Source organism: Larus michahellis, chromosome 4 (assembly GCF_964199755.1).
Source record: "Larus michahellis chromosome 4, bLarMic1.1, whole genome shotgun sequence".
In the NCBI taxonomy this organism is placed as follows: domain Eukaryota; kingdom Metazoa; phylum Chordata; class Aves; order Charadriiformes; family Laridae; genus Larus; species Larus michahellis.
This window is the reverse complement of record NC_133899.1, coordinates 93,231,092-93,253,211: the sequence shown is the minus strand read 5'-3', so window position 1 is coordinate 93,253,211 and position 22,120 is coordinate 93,231,092. Positions and strand designations below refer to the sequence as shown.

Here is a 22,120-nt window from a genome sequence, read left to right as displayed (position 1 = left end):
AAGAAAACAGTTTTGCTTTCATGCTGTCTTGTTGTCATTAAAGAGAAGAGAGAGGCTTCAAAAGACCTCCTTGGTACAAAACCCCCAAGTACTCTTATCTGAGATGCATACATATATATAGCGTGTATATATATAAAATACACTAAACCAACTGGACTCCAGTCTCTTCCTGTCCTCTTTCTGCAGCCAAGGTGGCTGTAGGGCTCCAAGCAGTAGGGACTTACTGGTTGCCAAACCTGGTGAATGTCATCATAATTACTATGTCAAGGCTTTTTAACGGGGGGGGAAGCTGTATCATAAGCAATTTTTAGGAATTTTATCAAATACCAGTTCTGTTTACCACTTACCTAAGAGCCCAACGCAAGGTAACAGCAAGAACACGGAATTGATTGAAGCTAAAAATGCCACTGGGATTACAACACAGGTATAAGCTACAACTACCCTGGATGTTACTGAAGGCTACAGTTTCAAAATTAAGTAACTAAGTCTCTCAAGCAGTTAATAAATAACTCGACAATTGGTTAATGTGAGCTGACAGAGTGAACATGTGGATACAACTCAAGATCAGCTGCTAAGAGCTTTGTATATTGTCTTTGGAGGAGTTACTGCTTTTCTTTATGCAACAGTCATGGAACTGCTGCCAACCCTACCTCACAGAGGAAGGGGGTTCGTCTTTGGGGATTTTGTGGGGGGGTTGTGTGGGTGTTGGTTTGTGTTTTGGTTTTTTGTGTGGGTTTTTTTGGTGGTGTTTTTTTAAGTTCTGTCATCCCCTCCTTTCCTCATTGTTCTCAAGTTGCTGCTTTTGGAAAAGAGGAAGAGCTGTGTGGCAGCCTCCCTCAGGAATGACCTAATTCTAACACAGCACTTACCAATTACAGGGCTCTTCTATTAAGTTGGGACGCATCCGATTACATTTCATGCTGTATTTCATTAAGACTAATATGTCTTATTAGTTTATATAGGTCCAGTTCCATCAAGAGTAGACAGGAGGTTCCTGTTTATATGTAGACACAATTAACCATTTCCTGATAGAGCTGCCTGAACTTAACCTCTTAATTAAAAAAAAAAAAAAAGTATCACTAAGGCTACAATATTTATACACACACGCTATATCCAGCTTGAATAATAGAAAGAAAACAAGCCAAGGGAACATCTGATCACTAACGTCAGTGTGACACAGCAGCACCATTGTGAGGACACTGCCGTAACAACCTGGGAACCACTGTGTCAGCCGCAGGGACAGCGAGCTCTGTGCTCACCAGCCAGGCGCAGGTCTGAGGACAGAACCCTGCCAGACGCGTCTGTGCGGTGACCTGCCCCACGCAGCACTGGGAATGATGCCAGTCTAACCAGAGACGAAGCTGCCTCAGGGGACTGACCCAGACCTCTCTGCTCTCAGCTGTAGGGAGCAGTGAGAAGCAGGCCGTGGTAGAAACCAAGCTATCCAGAGGGAAGTGACCTCTTTCCCTTCCTTTCAAAAGCCAAGCCAGCATTAAAAGCTTTACCTTGTTCCCACCTCCCTACACCACCACACAGCCATCTGACCTACCATTGCAAGTCAGCGCGCGCTGCGATTTAGATCGCTACAGTCCTTACAAACTGTCAACAGAGCATTTGTATCCTGCTGAAAAGAACTTCAAGGATGAGCCTGTAGGCTTTGGATCCAGCTTTCTCAACAGGTTTTCTGCTCCAGAGCATGAGACAAAGAGAGGTCTAGCTTCTTAGCAGACCACGATTTCCGAAACAGGCAAGTTCGGCTCCAACTGTTAACAGTTACAGAAGTATGAAGCCATGACTTCCTCGGGTAAGAGAATGAGGCTTTCAGCTGGTCCAGAATTGCATTTCCCTGGGACAGCTTTCATCAAGCTGCACAGCGCTGACAGCTACACAGATGACAGAGCAGCGAGACCCGTGGCAAGCCAGAACAACCAGAGATTGCTTTGGAAAGACAACACAACTCACGAGCAGGCGCTTCGACATGTTTTCTAAAAACCGCTGTTACAACAATCAGAACAGATGACAGGGTAGGATGGGGATCCTCAGCCACACAAAAACATTTCCCCACAGCAACAAGCCTACTTAATCTAGCAAAGGGGGAACATTAAACACAGTGTCAGTGACGAAGAGCTCAAGCGTTTCCCATATTCTGAAGAGGAAGAACTGGAGCTGTTGCTGGTCTCCCTGAAAAATGGATCTTTCTTCCTCACGTTTGCTGACAGGCGATAAACCCCTCTACAGGCTCTAACTTCACCTGGATGGGTGGATGATTCTCAGCCTGCCACGACTTGTCTTACACCAACACAAGCACGTCCTAACGCCTGACTTCTTAGCAAAGGAATTAGGAGGTATTTTAGGCTGCTACTGCATTCTCACAGGTGGAAGGGTTCAGGCACGATTATACTGCAGAGAAGCTGCATGAAGCTGAGTTAGCACTGACCCCCGGCTGCTCTGTCCTCAGAGCAGCTTCATTCTAGAAGCAACACAGAAGGACCATCTGTCTGTCTGAGCTTTGCATTTACCAGCCCACTGGTATCAACAGGAACCTTTTTGTTGATTGTTTTAGCTGAGTCATTCTCCTGAGATTCGTACCTATTTGGCATTAAAAAAAAAATAATTCCAAGGGAATGCAGTGCTGTCAGAGAGCCCTGGGGCACCAACATGTCTCTTTTCTGCAGAAGAACATGGAGAGCTACACGCCAGTTTCTTGAAACAGCTCCGCTGTGCGTTGGAGGTACAGTCACTTCCCTGCATCTGCCCCAGGCTTTAGCTGCTACTGAAAAAGGGTCAAATCCAGAAGTAGCTTTTAGACTGCCTGAAAACGTTCGCCCCCCCGGCAAATTTGCTTTTTGCACACTCACAGCATCACAGCACAGGTCAGCAAGGGACTGATGCCCAGCTCCTGAACATGCCATCCCCTTACATAGATAAGCATGACCCATGTGTCCAGGTGCTGTGTCACGCTGCAACATTTGGAGTCACCTCTGGCAAGCCACTTTTCTTCTTAAAAGACAAAAATTTAAAAAATACACACTCATTCACCTGAGAGCTGCTTTCATCTTTTCTCCAGTCCTACCAAGTGCTCTACAGAGCTTTTAAATGTGGGCTTTTTTTTCTGACACTGCTGCCTCCCTAGCAATCTCCTCCAGCACCAGGAAGATGCAGGGACGTGACCGCTAACTGAACCTCCTCCACCATCTGTGAATCCTTAGCCTGCCTTTCGATAATGACCACAGACAGCTCTCCGACTCTTCTGCTGATCCGCAGTGTGGAGCGCAGCTCTGGATCCTTTCTCATTTACGATTTAACAACGTCATAAGCCTGGCAAACCACCAGCCTCCCTTCCCCACTGAGCTTGGGAGAGTTGTATTAATCGGAGCCCAAAGATCTGTGCAAAGTCCAACTCCAAGCCCTTAAATAGCCCAGAGGGGAGGAAGCAGCTACTCTGGTCCATGGACTGACACCAGCAACATAAGCTGACTTGCCAGACCCCTCCATCCCGCGCTTCACTCAGCAATCAAGGCATTCCCATCTGAAAGCTGTGTCCCTGATCTCTGTGGCTCCCCAATAGCTCACGAAATGGCCGGAAGGTGCCTGGTCTCTCCTCTGTGGATAATCCTGCTGCCCTTGGGGAGTACATTCCCTATGCACCTCTCATATCTAGGATCCTCTTTTAGCCTGGAGTCCTCCACCCGTGAGAAGACAACCCCGGTGTGTCCCTGTTTTGTATCTTTCCCTCTTACTATAAAAGAAGTCCAACAGAAACTCCTTAAACTTCTCCAAGCATATGGCATTATGGACCCATTGCTTAATCAAAGCCCCTGTGTAGGTTGCTGGTACACACCAATAGACTGAAATGCAAATGCCATCCTGTGTATATGTCATATTTTAAATCATGTCTCACATCCTGGATTTTGGTTTATGATTACTAGGACAAAAGCCCTGTCCGTGACAGGGATGAACCATCACGGGATGAGAATTCAGGGAAGTCTTAGAAGAGGGTACCCACATCCGTACTGTCGCACGGGTAACTGGTAGCTCAAAGCAACAAATATGCTGGACTGGTCTCTTCTAGGCAAGGTCTGGCTGACAAATTGCTGCTCTTTCACTTTCCCCAAAGCCTCTTTGTTCTGCAGCTTTCTCAGTCAGAAAGAAACTAACATTTTTTTCTAAAAGTATCTCCCAGTCAGCCCTAAAATACTAATAGATTAAAGTTGGTTGCTTGGGGAATGAAGACCCCAGTAAAAGCTTTCTGCTCTGGAATCGTCTGTACTGAGCCCTGCTGAGCTGGTAACACCGCACGTCTCTGTGAGCAACCGGCCTTGCACCATGGGAAAAGGTGGGCATTCAGGCACGCAGAATTTGGGGGCTTGCTCCCGTGAAGCTGGGCTGTCGGAGGCTTTGAGGCTCTGTGAGAAATACCCCTTCGTCCTCCTGGGGAAGGCAAGTGCCCTGCACCCTCACACCACCAGCAGAGCCATGGGATCCGTCACCTCACATAGCTGGGGCACAGCTGGCCAGCATCAGTAACACCACGGGGTTCACACAACTCTGAAGCATTCCAAAAGTTGCTCTAGAGACAATAAAATACTGCAGTGAAAGGGGAAGAGGAGGCAGGGAAAGGTGCCTCAGTAACAGTCAAACCTTATTCCGTTTACCTACAGCCACGTGGTCCGGCAGGAGATGAACAAGTTATGCTTAAAACGTTCACTGTCACAGGATCCCTTACCTGCTCTGGTAGCAGCTGCAGTTTCCCACTTCGGCACAGAGGCCTCTTCTCTTCAGTCCAGGCTGGATGTTGTGAGGTGACTGATGTACGACGTCCACATCCATCCTGAAACAGAGCAAACCAACCAACATAAACCTTCAGCCTATACTTCTGTTTATCCAGTCACACAAAGCACCTTTATGCCATAACTATTCCTCAGCTTCACCTCCGGGGGATGAAGATGTCTCTTCCAGTTTACAATCTCCTCCTAGTGGCTTCCCAGATCCCCATACCTCCTCAGATTAAGAAACCAGGAGCAGGAGAAGCCTGTTGTTTCCCAGAAAGGATTTTAGCTATCACAGCCACAAGGACAAGCTTAGAATCAGCAAGCAGGGACAAATGAAACGCGTGTGTGGAGAAATCCCAAAGAACCAACACACAGTCTCAAAACCTTGTTTTAAAAACGCCCTTACCCTTTATTAAACACACCCAGAGCCAGTACTACTTCCCAGCCACAAAGACTAAACCTTTCCAACCTTTTGGGCCAGAAAGCCTTCCTTTACCACCTGCTCTACACCTGAGCCCTCCCCACAAGATGGGCTTCACCTGGGCTCCCCCAGCCCCACGCCAGAAGAGCCAGCACAGAGGGCTGCCCTCAAGCCCACTCCTCACAGGCCAAACATCTGCAGTACGCTTCCTCCGGGTGTGCGTCGTCTAAGCATCAGAGCCTAGGTTAAGACTACTGAGTGCTACAAACCGCACGTACACGTCAGCTTGTAGTTTGCTGTGTGAGGCGGTCAGAGAGAGAGACCCCACTCTTCAAGCAAAGCAGGAATTTCTCTGGGTTGGGCTGAGGGGGGGACTGGCTGGGCAACCATGTCGATAACACGCAGGCCAGCCATGGTGGGGGGCAAACCCACAGCTGAGTTTACAGACACCTCCTGCAACTGCAGGGAGTCTGCTGGCATACCAGGCTGGGGAAGGACGTCCTCTCTATCCTCCATTCCCAGATGCCAAGAGGAAACAGTGCTGTATCTCCCCAAATGCGTGGGTCTTGCCTACGCAGCAGGATCCTGCACGTTTCTGTGCAAGTAGTCCCTGATTGCAGAGATCCTGGCACATATCAGAGTCCCGGAGTACTCCTGCAACAGAAAAACATTCATGAAAATGTTAGAGCCTCCAACACCAGCAGACTGCTCAGCAAGTGATCGAAATGCACACTTCGAACTCTTATTTTCATTGTCATTCTCAGGCAGGGAAGTGGCAGAAATATAATTAAGAAAACAAACCCCCAGGAGAAAGCAAACTTCGTTTAACAGACTGGGCAGACAGTCCAGCTTGGGAGCACAGAACACAGCTGGCAAATAAATGATTTCTGGTTTGCTCACAGAATTGGAAGAAATCCCACACACAAAACATGCAAATCATGAAACAAATAAATTTGGGACCTACATGAAGCAGGATAAATGGAAGTAAAAAGCTGCAATACCTTTTATTTGGGGTCAATGCAACATTTTGCATCCTAGGTTTTTCATGCAGACTTTAAAAATAAATATTAGGTATATTTCAAAGACAAAATACAAAATATCCAATTTCAGTGATTCTTCTGCTTCTTGGCTTAAAAGGTTTGTCATATTCAGTTGCGGAAATGTGTTCGACATAAAAGTGCAATTTGCACCAAGTTAATTAAAAAAAATAGAAGACAGATAACGCCAAGCTCAGCTCTGGTCTCCCTATGGCACATTTTATTATTCATCCTAAGGGAACACAGGCAAAAGCAAAGAGCCTTGTTGTAAGAGCTCCCGACACACAGATACATTATAAAAAAAACAGTCCTTGCCACGGCTCCAGCCCACGGCACGGCTTGAGACGTTGGGGGTTAAAATCAAAACACGTGGCTCAGTTTCAGATGTACCATGCAGCAATTAGTAGTTTAAGTCTACACAAGTAACTATTAATTCACTGGCAGCTCAGATCAACTTAGCTCTCCTGTAGCCGACGTGGAAGTAAAAGGATCAGGAAGTTTTGGAGGGACAAGTTAGGTAAAGCAGCCAGTCCAAGGGCAAAAGGTGTAAAGAAGCTGCTGACCTCCAAGGAGCCACGGAATATAATTTTTACCTTATGATATGATTCTGCCCAATTATTTGATACGGATCTAACTGCTTTTGTACTGGAAAATAATAGAACAGAGATTTAGCAGCACAACCATTCCTCTCTCTCCTTGAATGCACAGGTAGAGGCTTCCCTCGAGGACACCCAAACACATCTTGAAACTGAGACACACCAGATAGGAGGAATTATCCAGGAGGACAAAACCTTAGATCAACGCTAACAATTGTCTGAAAGAACACTAGTGTTCTCCTTTTTACTTTTGTTTCTCTTTTGTATGTTTTGCACAAATTTAATTTCACATAGCTCATGAATCTGCTGTATCTGTATAGCATTTGTATTTGAAGAGAAAATTTCCACTGGGAAAATAAGTAAAACCCCTCCACCATCCAGAAAGCAAAGAAAGGGCAAGCAATTTGTGACTCTAACCCAGTGGCAGGGCTGCTTTGCTTCTGCGGTCCCTGCAGGAGGCCAGTTCCGATGTGAACATGCCATGACCCTTGGCATCCGACTGTTTTCTTGCCTTTCTGCAGGATAAGGGACTTGCGTGTCCCCAGTCCCTCAGGGCTGCACACACGTGGCCTCACTGAGGACATCCGCACAGCATCTGTGAACATCTCCTGGGAAAACAGCGACTGCAGGAGGCTCTTTCAGGCTTCTGCGTGTTTAATGGCCACTATGCTGCCAGGGCAAGGACCGGCAAAGGCCACTGCTCTGCTGCTCAATTTTCATTTCAGTATAAGTGAAGGAAGCTTACCATCTGACCTTTGGTTTTTTGACTTTGTTTTTACTTTACCGCTGGGATCTAGGTTGCAGCCTGAGCTCGGGTGTATTTGGATCATGCAAAGTGAGTATTTGCAAAGGAGTCTCCCATTTGTCCTGTGAAATCCACACACCCTCCAGGGAATTTTGTCTAAGGAAACATAGCATTTCTGGGAAGCAGAGGGAACTCTTACCTTGCTACAGTCCACATCACTCAGACTGGCGTTACATTGCACTAATGGCTAGGGATGTTGCGCCTAAACTAGGAATTCAACTTCACCTCTGCAGCACCTGAGCAATACGAGTCCTTCCTCTTATTCCCAGGGATACGTGACTCCAGTTAATATTGCTGGTGTTTGATCTAGGAGATCAAGAGACCAGAGCAACCCCACAGGCTCAAACTCCCCTTCAGTGGCAGCACACCTATTTAAATTTCACTCAGTTGTTCAAGATTTGAAATTAAAAACTTAATAGAATCTGCTACAATTCAGGGTCAGCCCTTGGCTTTACACAAAGAAAAACTGCAAAGTGGAGACCTTTGGGGAGAAAGAGGGAGGGTTTAGTGATGCTGAGTAGGGATAATTTCTAAGGAAAGCATGCAGGGTAGCATTAGCACACAATGTTTTAGGGGATGACAAAGGATTAAGGCTTTCATGACATGATTTCTAACTACGCTGCCCTCATCTTCCTAAGAAAAGGAGCATGGGAGAGCAGACCTTATGGTCACAGATTACTGGAAAGCTGCAGGAGTAGCTTGTTGCTTACAGCACAGCTTAATGTATGTAACTCTGTGCTGATGTGCATTTTGCTATACCATAGCCCTGGGTGGTGTCCCAGGTTTCCCCTCCTGCCAGCACAGGTGCACAGAAGCAGCAGACCCTTCTCGGGAAGCGGCAAGAGGAAAGTTACAGCTTTGCGCTTGGTGTTTGGGGATGGAGTTTGCTGGTGGCTGAGGAGAAAGTGCCTAGAGCACTAACACCACCTTGTGGGGAGGCGGCACCATCCCACGGCACCTCTTCCTTGCCAAGATTCCCAGAGAGGTAATTAATTAATGAGCACAAACACAAGGTTATCAGCCTTCCCTTGGGGTGACAGGTCTCCAATTTCATCCTCCAGCTCTATGCAAACACACAAAGCTTGGGGGGGAAAAAAAAAACCCACACCCAAACGCTTTTCTTTCCTCCTTCAGCTCCCTCTTGCATTCCACAACCCGATGTGCCGAGGGAGAGAGGCCACTGCTCCCAACAGTTACTCCCAGTACCTCCTGTATTCTTGAAACAAGGGTGCAAGGGTAAAGGAGAGCAGAGCTCTTGGGAAAACAGGCAGTAGGATCCACACATCTGACACAGGAAGTAAATTCATTTATTTTCAGCCTCCCACTGTAGAGTTTCGCTTTAAAATTAGTCCTTAGAGATTCATTTACGAGGACCTGTCTTTCCTGCAGGGACCAACTACACAGCTTTAGTGGGGGTGCGGTGCTGGGATGCAGTGACACATGTTGTCTTCTTGTTGGTGAAGAAGTCCTTTGTGGGGGTGCAATACAGGAATGTTTCTTTACAGCTGTGAGCCAACTGCTGTAAAGATTATCCTAGGGATAAATCATCTGAGAAAGGCCCTTGTCCCTTTGGATTAATCCCAAAAATTTTTCTGCACCATGTATTGCAGAGGCACTCCAATGCTTCCAGCAGATACTTCAATGTCTGCCCATAAGAAAATCAGAGGAAAATACAGAATATGCTCCCATACATTAAGCCGAGACAAGATGTAACACTCTTCTTGTGTGCGGTTCCCTAAATAAAACAACTCAGCAGCTGGATGTTCCTAGGAACAGAAAGATTTCTAAGGAAATAAGCCTGGCTGATAACATCCTTTGGTCCTAAGCACCAAGCAGCAACACTGAAAAAAATGAGGATTTGCATGGGTTGAAAATCTCCAGGATTTGAAGCTTTCAATTTGTTTGAGAAGCAGTTTCTGGCTTTGGGACAAAAGGGCCCATCATGTGGTTTAAATGCCAGAATTCTCTATAAAGAGCTGGTCACAAAGACAGTGAAACACCAAGTATTTGCAAGCATTGCCAAAAGCTTGTCCTCCCTGCAGTGTTCCAATTGCTGCACTCAAGCCAGGAAGAGGGGGAAAGCATCACACTGCAGAACAAGTGCTAAATCAGTGTTGAGAGCTGGCATGTTTTGGACTCAGGACATTGCCTCTAGCTGATTTCTCACCAGTTCAAGTCAGTTATACGTGATTTCTAACCCACATCACTAGACGGATCATGAACATAGATCTTTACATTCAAATTAACTTTAAAGATTAGCATGCATGGTGGTGAAACAGAGAAAACACTAATTGCACCGACAAGCTAGGACACTGAAAAAGCTCAACAGGCACAAGGCAATAAGCAGCAACATTTCTCATCTATGTTAACAACCCCCAAAAAACCCAGCTGCTGCTATCTGTCACAGTCTCATTATGCATAATTGGGTAAGAAAAGTATTTAAAATTGGGCCACTGAGCAGTGCGAGTGCTGTAGTCTTACAACCAGGGAGAGGAGAATACCTGCCATTTTAAGACGTGACATTTTAAATCAAGTGATGGAAAACAAACTCAGGATACATATCGCTCCTCGGACGCCTGGGATGTGGTACTTCACTGGGCTGCTGCTCAGATCGACCAGGAAGGAAGCGCAGCACAGAAGATACAAACCAAAGTATTCGAGTTCTTCACAGACAAAGTTTAAAATGCAAGACTTATCCAAAAATCATTACTCTTTCCGTAATGTCACTTCATTATTTTAGTTGATGTAAACACCTTTTAAACAAAAGATTAAAAAACCCAAAATACCAAAACCATCAAGTGTTATATTTGCGGAACAAAGTTAACATGGAACTAAAGCGGGGAAGTCTGCTACAATACCCCAGCTATACACATACTGTTGCCTTTGAAGCCTGTACTTCAACCCTGATGCTTCTAGTTTCAAAATAAACAGGAGTAACAGAAATGGCCTGATGTGTTGTTGAAAATCTTTGTGGAGTCAAGTTTGCTGCTGCACTGAAAGCTTTTCAACACAAAGAACTAAATGAAAACTTATGAAAGGTTATGAACTACCTATATATCATTCTCGACTAACAGTGCAATTAATTCTGTATGCATACGGTAAAGAAATCAAATGATAATGAGCAAAAGTTAGGGATACTCCCTTCACATTTTAATCCGCTGACGTAACACCCCATCAAAATAAACAGAATAAAACTTTCCTGAAGGTATCTGGTAAGACATTAAACAGCTCCACGTGATTTTGATTTTAATTTGATCTTCTTTTCCCACAATTTTAGAATTATTTTTTCCAATCCCTGGCTAAAATTGGTCATACTGTATGAGAAATTAGAAGAGCTGTCATCACTAATTGCTCACAATGTGTCAGCACAATTTCTAAAGACAACACAATGCCGGCCCACCATCCACATGAGAGAGAGGATTGTTTGACCAAATTAATTTTGCCTTATTGCTAGAAGTTGGGCCACATCCACACAGCCAGCACCCTTCTCATCAACCCCAGCAGCAGACTGCAGGCACACGCACTGGCACACATCACCTCTCCAGCCCCTTCCTGCTGGATCACGCAATTCTCCCTCCATTTCGCAAGAGCAGCTCCAACACTGGGGACAGTTTAGATTACTGAGGAGATAGAAATGGGCATGTGATGCGAAAAAAAATTAAGCTACACACTGTAACTCCTCTTTATCTGCTCCCACATAAGAACAAGGAAGCGTTGCAAAAATCTAAAGGCTGTGTACTTTGTACATCTGTGTACTTCCCGATGCAGGCACAAACAGAGCAGTTCCAACAGGTCCTGGATGCCACAAAATAAGGAAAATACTACAATAGAGAACTGATCAAAGCCTGTAATGATCTGAATACTGTTTGTTCACCTGGCAGCTTATCAATGAGCCTGGACAGAACTTCGCAATTAAGGAATAAAAACAGGACACGGGGTAGACAGCAATATTCTGTTTTTAAAGGCAGACAATGAAAGATCTAGTGATTTTTGACAACATCACACGGAAGCACAGTCCCAAAGGTAATACAGACTTGTAGGCTCTCAGATTCCCATGACAGAAACGAGACTTTGCTGTGCAGCTGCAGTCAGGTGTTAGATCAGGTGTGGTAGAGCTCCCCCACCTGAGAAGCCACATAAATTACACCCACCTTGGTCAGGACCCCAAATACCTGACCCCAGCCCCACTACGTTCCCCCCCTCAGGCAATTGATGGAGTCTAGGGCATGAAGCTTCACCTCCTCTATTTAAATAAAGCTTTTAGTGGCAGAGCGCGTCTCCTTGCTGTAGGTGCACAGTGTTCAACACAACATGACCCTAATTCCACATACTACTGCAGTACAAATACAAAAACTTTCCACATCATTTCAGCAGACAGCCCACCAGGACTCCAGACGGAAAGTATGCCCTGATTGTGACAGAGGTCAACAAATCCCTAAAACAACTTGTCAGGAATGAGGATTTAAGCTATCAAAGCTATTTGATATTTCATTTCTATCAAAGCCCAATTTTAATTTCAAATTCTAATTTTAATTTTTATCAAAGGCAAAAATCCATAAGCTGGGCTCCAGAATATAACAGTAGAAGACCCAACAAATCCCATAGCAGATTATCTTTTAAAATCACAATGAATTCTTGAGACAGAACTAAAAAAATTGAATTTCTACAGAAAAGACAGAATTCCTCTGCTTGATGACTGGTTATAACCAATATATCGTATTATCCCATTTAAAAAAAATAAATAATGCAACCACAAAGGTCCTTTCCTTCAGAGCACTGCAGAAATGTTGCCCTCAATTCCAAGAGTGAAGGAAAAATGCTCATCTGTCTACTTTCCCGTAGATTTAGTATGTTTGAACCTGAAACAGCAGAAAATATTTTTGGTCCTATTATTCCTTACCATGCTCAACTTCAAGCCATATCTGTTGCTCAAACAGAAAGATAAGGCCAGATTTCATCTTACAGTTGTTTCCTCAGAAGACGTGGTCTACATTAGCCGCCTACATTTTTTCTTCTTTTGTCCATAAAATTCCAGTTAAGACAACCGCAATGTACTTGTCAGAGAGAAATATTTCAAACACCCCGAAGAGAACAAAAATCTTAACATAAGCACCACAAAGAAGGACAGATAACCAGTTAGAAGACCATTTAAAAACAGCTGAGCAAACTTTTTAAACAGAAGTCCAATAATGTGAACAGGCAAGAAAGAAAACAAGGGCACGTTATGCTCACAGTGTCACCACAGTGAGCTGCCTTCAAACAACTGGTTCTGCCTTATTCCGAGTTCAGCTAAGCATTTTCCATCCTATTCCAAGTATATCCAAGTGTCCCAGACACATTCAGAGTTCAGACAGTGTAACTTAGTGACCTACCAAAAGAAAGGTGGGAACGCATCTGAAATGGCATTTCAAGGCAAGTCTAGGTGTAGATTTTGAGATTTGAAATGCAAACACCAGATGGTTCACAGAGTTCCAAGTCCTCTTTGGAGCAGAGTTACTAATGATGAGCCTAGAGCAGGGTCTTCAGCTTCAGCAATTTGTATTCATAGCACCAACTTTTTTTTTTCCCCCCTCAAACAAGACACAGTTCCCACATCTGTAAATTAAGGGTCTAGAGAGAAGCGGTGAAAAAAGATGTAGCAACAAAAAGGCAAGGTTACTTCTGAAGTGTGATGCACTTCAAAGTTTTCTTATTCACAACCTTCATTCACTCTACACATGCAAAACCTGACATTGCCACTTCACTGTCACAGTCACTTCATAGTCCAAAACAGAATTTTAGAGGGATGTTTTTTCCATTTAACAGACAAGAAAATCCTTAGCCTGCTGGCTCTTCATCCATCCTATTTGCAAAGAGACCCGCTCCTTCATTTCCTGCTGAATGAAACACATCCAAACATGACACGACCTGTTAGTCCACAGCCAGGAAAGGACTTCTAACACACATTCACCTGAGCAAAAGAAGATTTTTGTGGTTATTTAGATGTGTTCTTCTATATGACAAGATGAAAGAGTCAAACAGCCAAGCCATTATCAAAGAAATTAAATCTGTTCATTCCCAGAATCCTAAACCACAGCTGACTAAATGCTAACTTGCCAAAGCAGAAAGAACAACATGCAAGAGATGTTTTTCTTAACAGAAATGTGTAGTGGAGCCTAGTCTGCATTTTACTTTACCAATCCTAGATAGCCGTGCCTTTCTCAACCCATTTTACCTTATCTACTTTTTTTAAATAATCACAAATGCTTTTTACCAGAAGACATAACCGACCTAATAGCTAGGTCAAAGATGACACGCACTTCAGCTGTTAACCAAGGAAAATAAAAAATTATTTTGGAGGACGATATTCCTGAAACTAGAAGATGCTCCCCACTATCTGTTCCTAGTTCTTATCTCCCATATTGCCTCACCTGAGGTTGCAAAGAATAAGAAGATTCTGGACCGCAGGAAGAGTGGAATTCTCATTCTGACCTGTCACCAGGTGCCTGTCCAGCACAACATGCACAGCATCCGGGCTGCTGGCTAAATGCAGGAGAAAAACCAACAAGCATTGTGTTAGCGAACACTACTTCAGTTTCGGCATCACATCTCTGACAGAACTAACACAGAAAGTAACTATTTTGATCAGACAGATTTGCTGGGTGACTGCTATGTTGATCTATAACCCCCACAGATATGGGCCCCCGATCCTGAAACAACGTCTCCAGAAAGTCCTCACTGAAAGGACAGCCAGACTGGTCCCCTGATTCAATTAACACCAGATGGGTGAAGTGTATATATCAAGAGATTTTCATAATAAAAGCCTCAAAGTATATATTTTAAAGTTGTAATTACCCTGCAATACAATATAAACTCCTTACGTAAGACATCAAAGTTGAAATCACCGTGCTACAAAGAGCCTGCAGGAAGATACTTATTTTCTGGCCAATTATAATACCCCAATGTGTTAACATCTACCAGCAATTGCTGAGTACTCCAACTAGTATTTTTAAGTTACCTTATTCCAGATAGAACCATTATTTTGTCAGTAATGAACAACTCTCCCTCTCCCAGCCACTGACTGTCTAAATACAGGCTAAGTGCCTTCAAACCCCACATGCTTCTTCTCTTCTTGCTTCCTTTGTCAGCACCACTGCAACCAAGCATACGTGTCACAACAGGTACCACGGAGACACCAGCTTTTAAAAACTGTCAGCACTGAACCCATTATGCAGAAGGTGGCGGCAGCAGCTCGCTCAAAAAGCTTAAAGATCCCATTTAAAACACAAGAGCAGGCTGGCATCGGCATGGATGGAAGAGGATTAAGCAAAGAATATACAGCAATTTGATAAGACAGTGGCATTTCTTCTTAGTGAAAAATAAATGCATGGCATTAGGAGCTTGTTCCTGTTTCCTATCATGCCACACGTGTAATCTCTAATCTGGTCACTTCAAACTGTATCAGTTTATATAGATGGCACTACTCTGTTAAATAAAGGATGACTTAAATACCACAGGCATCTCATTGTTCCCTTTAAGGACAGATTCTAAAAAATTACCTAACGAAACAGCAGGCTGAATGACAGCTGCAATTGAAGAGAGACATTTATAGCTTATTATTTAATTCTCTCTGTCACTCTTCAGTGTTGCAAGAAAGCAGCATGTAAAAGAAAATGACACTTTTCCCTGCACATTCAGAAATAACCTAGGAAAAAAATGGATCTAGTTTCCCCACACAGGACAGAACTTCCGATTTTGTAGTTCAAAAGTCAAACTTCTATATTTTGACTAATTATAATAAAATTATTAATTAATGAAACTACTAGTAATGAAACAAGAACACACTACAAAATCAAATCTAGCTAAGAGTGAGATACTTCATGGTAAAAGACAACTAATCAGAGCAACCAAAACCACTCAGTATACTGCCTCCAGCTTTAAATAATGAAGCATTTGCTTGAATAAAAGACAACCCCAAAATCCAGAACATAACCTCTCCTGGCAGAGCACGTGCTCCCTGCCATGCAGCAAGGAAGCAGCTGCAACACGCTACCTATGTAGAGACATTCCCCCGCAGGGATGGACTGTGCATCTGCAGATTAATGCACACACCCTTCCCTGCAGCACATATGACCCCATATTCTTTCACCATGAGGTAAAAGAATACACATGGACAACCACGGCAATCAGCGTGCTGTACTGTACTGCCCTACTTCTCCACACGCAGTATTTTGCGGCATTTATTCTTAGAACACTCATCATTTCTAATCCACTAGGGTATTTGTTTATATCCATGAAATGGGGATGCAAGATGAGATATCCTGTCAGAATCCTGTTCAGCTGTGCAAAATCGGCACACAAACATTCATTTGCAAAACGCAGCCACAAAACAAAGTGCTGGACAACAAGAAGGTGACATACCACTAAACGTAGCTCCAGAATCTTTCACGAAATCTTCCACAATAATGGACAAACTGGCAAAATTAGGCTGCCTTACTAGTTCATACACAGAGGGCTGAAAAAGATCAAAAGGAAATAAATCTGTCTTGCTTTTTATAAAAAGAGCCAAGCAAAACCAACACATACTTCCACCTGCAATTTATTTTTTCTATTCCCCCTACGGTGCTCGCAACTGTATATAGGAAAGGAAACAGGAGTGAAGCAAAAAACCAAATGGCCACAAGCAGCTTCTATGGATTTTCTATAGGGAGCAAACTGAAAATTCTTACACAATATATAAAGAAAGACACCAAGCAATTTCTGCACATCAACTGGACACTGAACAGTGTGCCTACAATTAACTTCATGGAAGCACAGACCTGTTTGGCTGTTGGACACAAATGCTGTCTCACATGCAGAGCCCAAATAACAGCACTCTGCTTTAGAATGAATATGGGAAACAGTTTAAATTAAGAGTACTTAGTTCACTTCTTAGATGCAGAGGTAGAACTTGAATTTCATGGTTTCCATAGTGACTATATCTGGGCCATATCATGTCTCTTATTTTAAATGTTTTATCATGGATTGTAATGCCAAATGCAAGCACATGAGGACATTGATAGCTTTTGTGAGTCCTATAAACTTAATTTCTTAACTTTGCACGTAAATTTTCAACCCTAGAAGTTGTACTATAGAGGTTTGCATCATCTTGGGACACAGGTACAGCTGCCATATAAGTGGTCTGGTGAGGTCAGAGATATGACTGGACATTAAATAAAACATCACCAGTATCCGGCTACTTTTTGAATTACAAGACAGTGTGTGCAAAAAGCCTTTTCTCTTAAGAATCCCGCTACCTTTAAAATGAAAGAGCACCTTGAGAAATATAACTTACCTCCAGCATTCATAAAAAAAAAAAAGTAATTCTTAAAAGCCCTCAACTAGGAATGTGAAGAGCTGCAGCAGCCCCTTCTAGCATTTTATTGATGCAGTTTCAAGTTTACCGAACAATCAGAAGGAAAATACTCTCCACATGACAGCTAAGTGAGACAATCCCTTCACGTGCACAGTGTTGGGCCCCCTTGCCAATGACAACTCTCCACATCTTGCACATAAACCAAGGGTACCAAACTGATGATTTATGTTTTTAAGAAGTTGTAAGATAAGACCAGAAACAGCAGCACCATCCCCTGAAACCACAGGCCCCCACACAGCTAAAAAGCTCCCAAAGAGCAGAAGTCAGATGAAAAGCTCAACCTACCCCTGTGAGGCTGTATCCCTGAAATACCCAGGATTTATCCTCATTGGTGGCACAACACAATGCTGCAACTCCATGCCCAACCGCACAGACAGGCTCTGAAGAAAAAGCAAAACATCTCTGAGAAGTTGTAAACATCTTCAAATACCCAAAACACACGAGTGTTCATGAGATTCTTCATGTTATAGCATGATGCCCGCCTGCAATAAAGTTATACTGCACTGTTTATACTCTCTTAGGCTGTAAGGTTTTTCCTGTACACTACCATAAGCATCATGCCAGTATTGCAAAGAGTTACTAGCTGTAACTCCAAGTCCAGAGACAGCACCAGTCAAAGAGAAAAAACACATACTCAAATGGTAAATGGAAAGCGCATGAGTCTTGATTATCTACAGCCTTAATGATGATCCTACTACATCCCACATTTGTCTCTGAACCTTGAATCCTACTGACTTGGAGAAAGAAATTTCTGTACCGCTGTACGGCAGAGAACTGTCTTCTGATACAAGCATTGAAAAGCTACTGATATATTTTTACATACATTTACATAAAGAGGCTACTTTTCAAGAGAAGATACATTTCTCTAAGGCAGCTCTTTCCAGTTTTGAATGCTCTTCAACAATGTAAACATTTTTAAGTCATTGGAAGGTAACAGTCTTACATGAACAGTATGGAAGTACTATTTTATTTAACAAAATACCTAATGATGTTCACCTACTGTTCTCAGTGCTGAAGTGCTGCAATATCTTAGCCAGGTACCCACTGTTTGCAAGGTCAGTCATAGCCCCAGGACAGTTTGGAATCAGCAGTGCATGGTATCTAGCACCTAGTAAGGAGGAAAGGATAAACTAAGTTTAATACAAGTAACATACAAAAAGCCTGATGATAAACCCATTTCAGATTTGACAAAATTAAATCAATACCACACAAGTCAGTCAAAAACTACTTTAGCAAAATTTTTATTTTAAGAAAATAACAATATATATAGTGTGTGTGTATACATAATAATAAGAGACAATTACCAATCCAAGTTAACTAAGAAAATAACAGCTGTAGTTGCCAGGGCTTCCTCTTAAAAAAATAGCAACTGTAGCTGACAGGGCTTCCCCTTAAAACACAAGTTTTATGCCTTTTCTGTGTCCTTCTTCCCTAAAGACCTAACACTAAGAAGCATCTGTTTCCCTGATAAATGGACATGACACACAGCCCTTACCATCTATTGACTCCAACTTGGCAGGGTTGGCGTATGATTTCATACGAAAGTCCTGTATCCAGCGCATGTTGCTCTCATTCACATCCACAAAATCAATTGACTTTCCCTAGAGAAAACATGGTTCAAAGACTGTGGTTAGTATTGCTGCACAGACATCCACCGCTCTTCTTGAAGGATAACCATGCGGTATTTTGAGAGACTTTAGCTCTCAAAAACCTGAAGTTTTCCATTTTTCCCCACTCAAGAAGTTGTTCTAATAGTTCTCCCTCCACTCTTTGTGGGTAACAGACACCAGACAGAGAGGTTCAAGACCATACTATAGAAAGCATGAGTTCACACCAATATTAAGACGACAGAATTAAAAAAACCTGTAAAAAAATCTGTAAAGCCAATAAAACACCTGTCAAAAAAGTTTAGTATAATTCTGTCTTGTCAACTGAGATATTAATTGGTTTCAGACTGAAATCACAGTAACAGCCCATTTTTACTTACCCCAGGAGTTGCAACTTGGAGATTAAAAGCAGAGCTAGCCAGCGTAAAGCAATGAAGGAAGGACTGGGCTGACACACCTGAAAAAGATTCCAGTTACTTAAGCCAATATTTTAATCCCAGACACACTAGCTTACTTTATCTAGCAAAGTACATTAACTTGTTTTTTTTGCTCATCTTATAGAACAGAATCATAGAATCATTTTGGTTGGAAGAGACCTTTAAGATCATCAAGTCAGCTGTTAACCTAGCACCACCACATTACCACTAAACCACGTCCCTCAGCACTAAATCTCTCAGTAATTTTAGAGGGTTATTTTAAGATGTAAGAAATGCACAGCCTTCCTTATAGATGAGTTATGTATCACAAAACACATGATGAAGGTACTCTGTTTGCTCGGGTGGGGGGGTTACAGGGAGGGGGCAGAGGGAAGTATTAATTAGAATAAATTATTTAGGGTTATAATATGGTATGATCTGTGCTGTTTGCTGAGCTTTACTTAGCATGAGTAGCTGGATTTGCCAAAGCCTTTAGGCTGCAATAGAGTTATTTTTCTTGGTAATTTTCCTAGCAGCTAGTACAGTGCTGTGTTTAATCTTTTAGTATGGGAAAGATGTTGATATCACACTGATGTTTTGGCAGTGTTTTTCCCCAGTCTGGGACTCTTAGTTTCTCCATGTTCTGTCAGTGAGTGCTGGTGCACAAGGAACGTGAACTAGAAGATAAGGAGGTGATCCACAAAATAAGAGCCTGCCTGGACCCAGAAAAAGAATCCAGTAAGATGTTCACAGAATCACACAGAATCCCAGACTGGCAGGGGTTGGAAGGGCCCTCTGGAGATCATCCCCTCCAACCCCCTGCCAGAGCAGGGTCACAGGAACGCCTCCAGGCGGGGTTGGAATGTCTCCAGAGACGGAGACTCCCCCACCTCTCTGGGCAGCCTGTACCAGCACTCTGCCACCCTCACAGCAAAGAAGTGTCAGAAGACCCCAGACCAAAAATCATCATTGGACTAAAAGACGCGTGGACAGCTTGTGAAGGGCAGATGTGGAGATCACAAGAGTATAATTGCCCAGGGATTTCTTTGTTCGGGGTCCCTCGCTTTGGGGACACACAGTCAGGGCTGTTGCTGCTGCTGCACCTTTCAATTAAATTAACTATTTTACAAAACCTCCTGTGGGAAGCCTCAGGTAGAGCCTGAAGGAGGAAGTGCACGCGAGAGTAAGCGTGTGTGTGAGACACCACGAAGGGTGTGCGGCTGCTCGGGCAGCGGTTTCCCCTTGAAGCAGCACAGCTGTGCTGAGGGACGGGCGAACACATGTGCAGGGCAGATGAGCGTTCACGGGAAACGAGCACATCTGTGCACCGCACAGGTGCGGGAGCAGCCCGTGTACCCACCGGTGCGGAGCAGGGCCCGGCAGAGAACCGCAGCGGCTCTCGAAGGGCCCCGCAGGCCGGGGACGGGCCTCACAGCGCGGCCGCCGCACCCCGGGGGGGGGGTCGCAGGGGTCCCGCAGGCCGGGGAAGGCCGCACTAAGGGAGGAGCGGGGCCCGGCAGGACGCGGGGGGCTTCCCCGACGGGAAGGGAGGGTTTATTTCCACACACACACACCCCCCACCGAGAGCGTCTCACCCGCGGCGGCGGCGCTGGCGACGATGAGGCAGGTGGGCTTGCCCAGCCGGTCCGACATGGCGGCGGCACCCGGCGGCGGCGGGGGCCGTCTCCTCACGAGGCCGCGCATGCGCAGTGGGCGGGGGCGGCCGTTGGGCGAAGCGGGCGGCAGCGCCTGAGGGGAGCCCCGAGGCGGGAAGGCTGAGGGCGGTGGCCGTGAGGGGCTTAGGCGGCCGCGGGGCCTTTTAACCCCTCCGGGGCACCGCGGTGGATCATGGCGGTCACCTGGTGGCACGTCCCACCTGCCTCCCCCCACCCCACTACCGTGCAGCGGCCGACCCGCTTTATTTTCTCTTCGTAATGTGTTGGTGTCCTTAGCGACTCTCCTCAAGCTCTGCTCCAGCAGTACGGCTGTTTTCCTCCTCAGGTTTTACGCTGGGGTTTGTTTGGTTTTTTTTTATATTTCGTAGGTTTTTTTTTTCCCCTCATCAAATTAATACTGATAGCCAGTAGGACTGAAAGACTGCATCGGGACCACCCCCCCTCAGAGAAGGGGAAGCCTGACGCCATGTTGTGGGTTGGGAATGGGAAAGCAGGCGTTAATGGCAAAATGTCCGTCTGAGAGGCACATCCAGCCGCAGCGCTGGGGTTCAAACCTCTTTGCTCCAGCTGCACAACGTCCCTCCGCCACCGACCGAACACCAGGAGCCTCCCCACGAAGCCCAAACCACCACAGGTCATGGTTTATTGTGCTAGTGATGCGTTTCTGAGACATGAACTAAAGAGGAACAAAACTCCTGTGATAAACCCAAGCTGTTTTTAAGTTACCAGCTTAAGCTGTTGCTGGTTTAAGCTGTTTTTAAGTTATTTCAAGTTATCTCTCAGGTTTTGCTCTTGATACCTCTCCCCCTCAGGATGAATAACCTCAAGGAGGTTGTGGAGGGACAGAGGTACATCGTGCCCTTTTGCAACCCTGAAGAAGCCACAACTAATTATGTTACATGGGACGGCACAAGATGAACATGGGATCTGTCAGAGCGGTTTGCTGGGAAAAAAAAAAAAGTCAGGTGAAAAACATGGATGAAGGACTGGGCGATTTCCTGGAGCCGCTGGAATGAGCATCAGAATTGTAAACTAAATAAAGTCATCCAAACCTTCCTGAAACTGTCCTTCCCATCCCTCATATCTGATCCAGATTGCCGCCTTTGTGTATGTGCTTAATCTTTTAACAAGCCGTTATTCTTCAAGAAAAATGTTCATTTTATTGCAGGTGTCGTTGCTGTCGGTTCTGTGGCTCACCCAGGGAAAAGGAACCTTGTTCAGTTTCTCGATTTGTATTTTTCATCTCTGCATTAATTTAATAGGTTTATCTGTTGATGGTTGCTAGTGTATTACAAAGAGAAAATGCCATTATAAAATGATAGATATAAAATGAAGACAGTACAAGTCTGCCATTATTTTTGTTTAATTATTTATTTACTTATTTCTAGCCTGGTTT

At 44.4% G+C, this 22,120-nt stretch overlaps 1 protein-coding gene across 8 annotated transcripts in view; it reads right to left on the bottom strand.

Moving 5' to 3' along the window:
* The window catches only part of GATD1 (glutamine amidotransferase class 1 domain containing 1), a 106,994-nt gene extending 85,284 nt beyond the window's left edge, over positions 1-21,710 (bottom strand). For 4 of the 8 annotated variants that reach the window (XR_012586943.1, XR_012586942.1, XR_012586941.1 and 1 more), the window contains exons 1-9: positions 20,644-21,710; positions 19,013-19,089; positions 18,521-18,626; positions 18,026-18,133; positions 17,311-17,405; positions 16,032-16,125; positions 14,042-14,153; positions 5,676-5,847; positions 4,727-4,831 (exon numbers count right to left, since the gene is read on the bottom strand). Coding sequence is in view for 3 of the 8 variants with exons in the window: in XM_074586619.1 (XP_074442720.1) it covers positions 13,498-13,507; positions 14,042-14,153; positions 16,032-16,125; positions 17,311-17,405; positions 18,026-18,133; positions 18,521-18,626; positions 19,013-19,089; positions 20,644-20,752 (711 nt within the window). In the remaining 5 variants the exon portion in view is untranslated. Of the gene's footprint in view, positions 1-45; positions 4,832-5,675; positions 5,848-12,774; positions 13,582-14,041; positions 14,154-16,031; positions 16,126-17,310; positions 17,406-18,025; positions 18,134-18,520; positions 18,627-19,012; positions 19,090-20,643 lie in introns of those variants that run through there. The other 4 variants (XR_012586939.1, XM_074586621.1, XM_074586619.1 and 1 more) reach the window with 4 other exon arrangements.
* Positions 21,711-22,120: the final 410 nt, after the last annotated feature.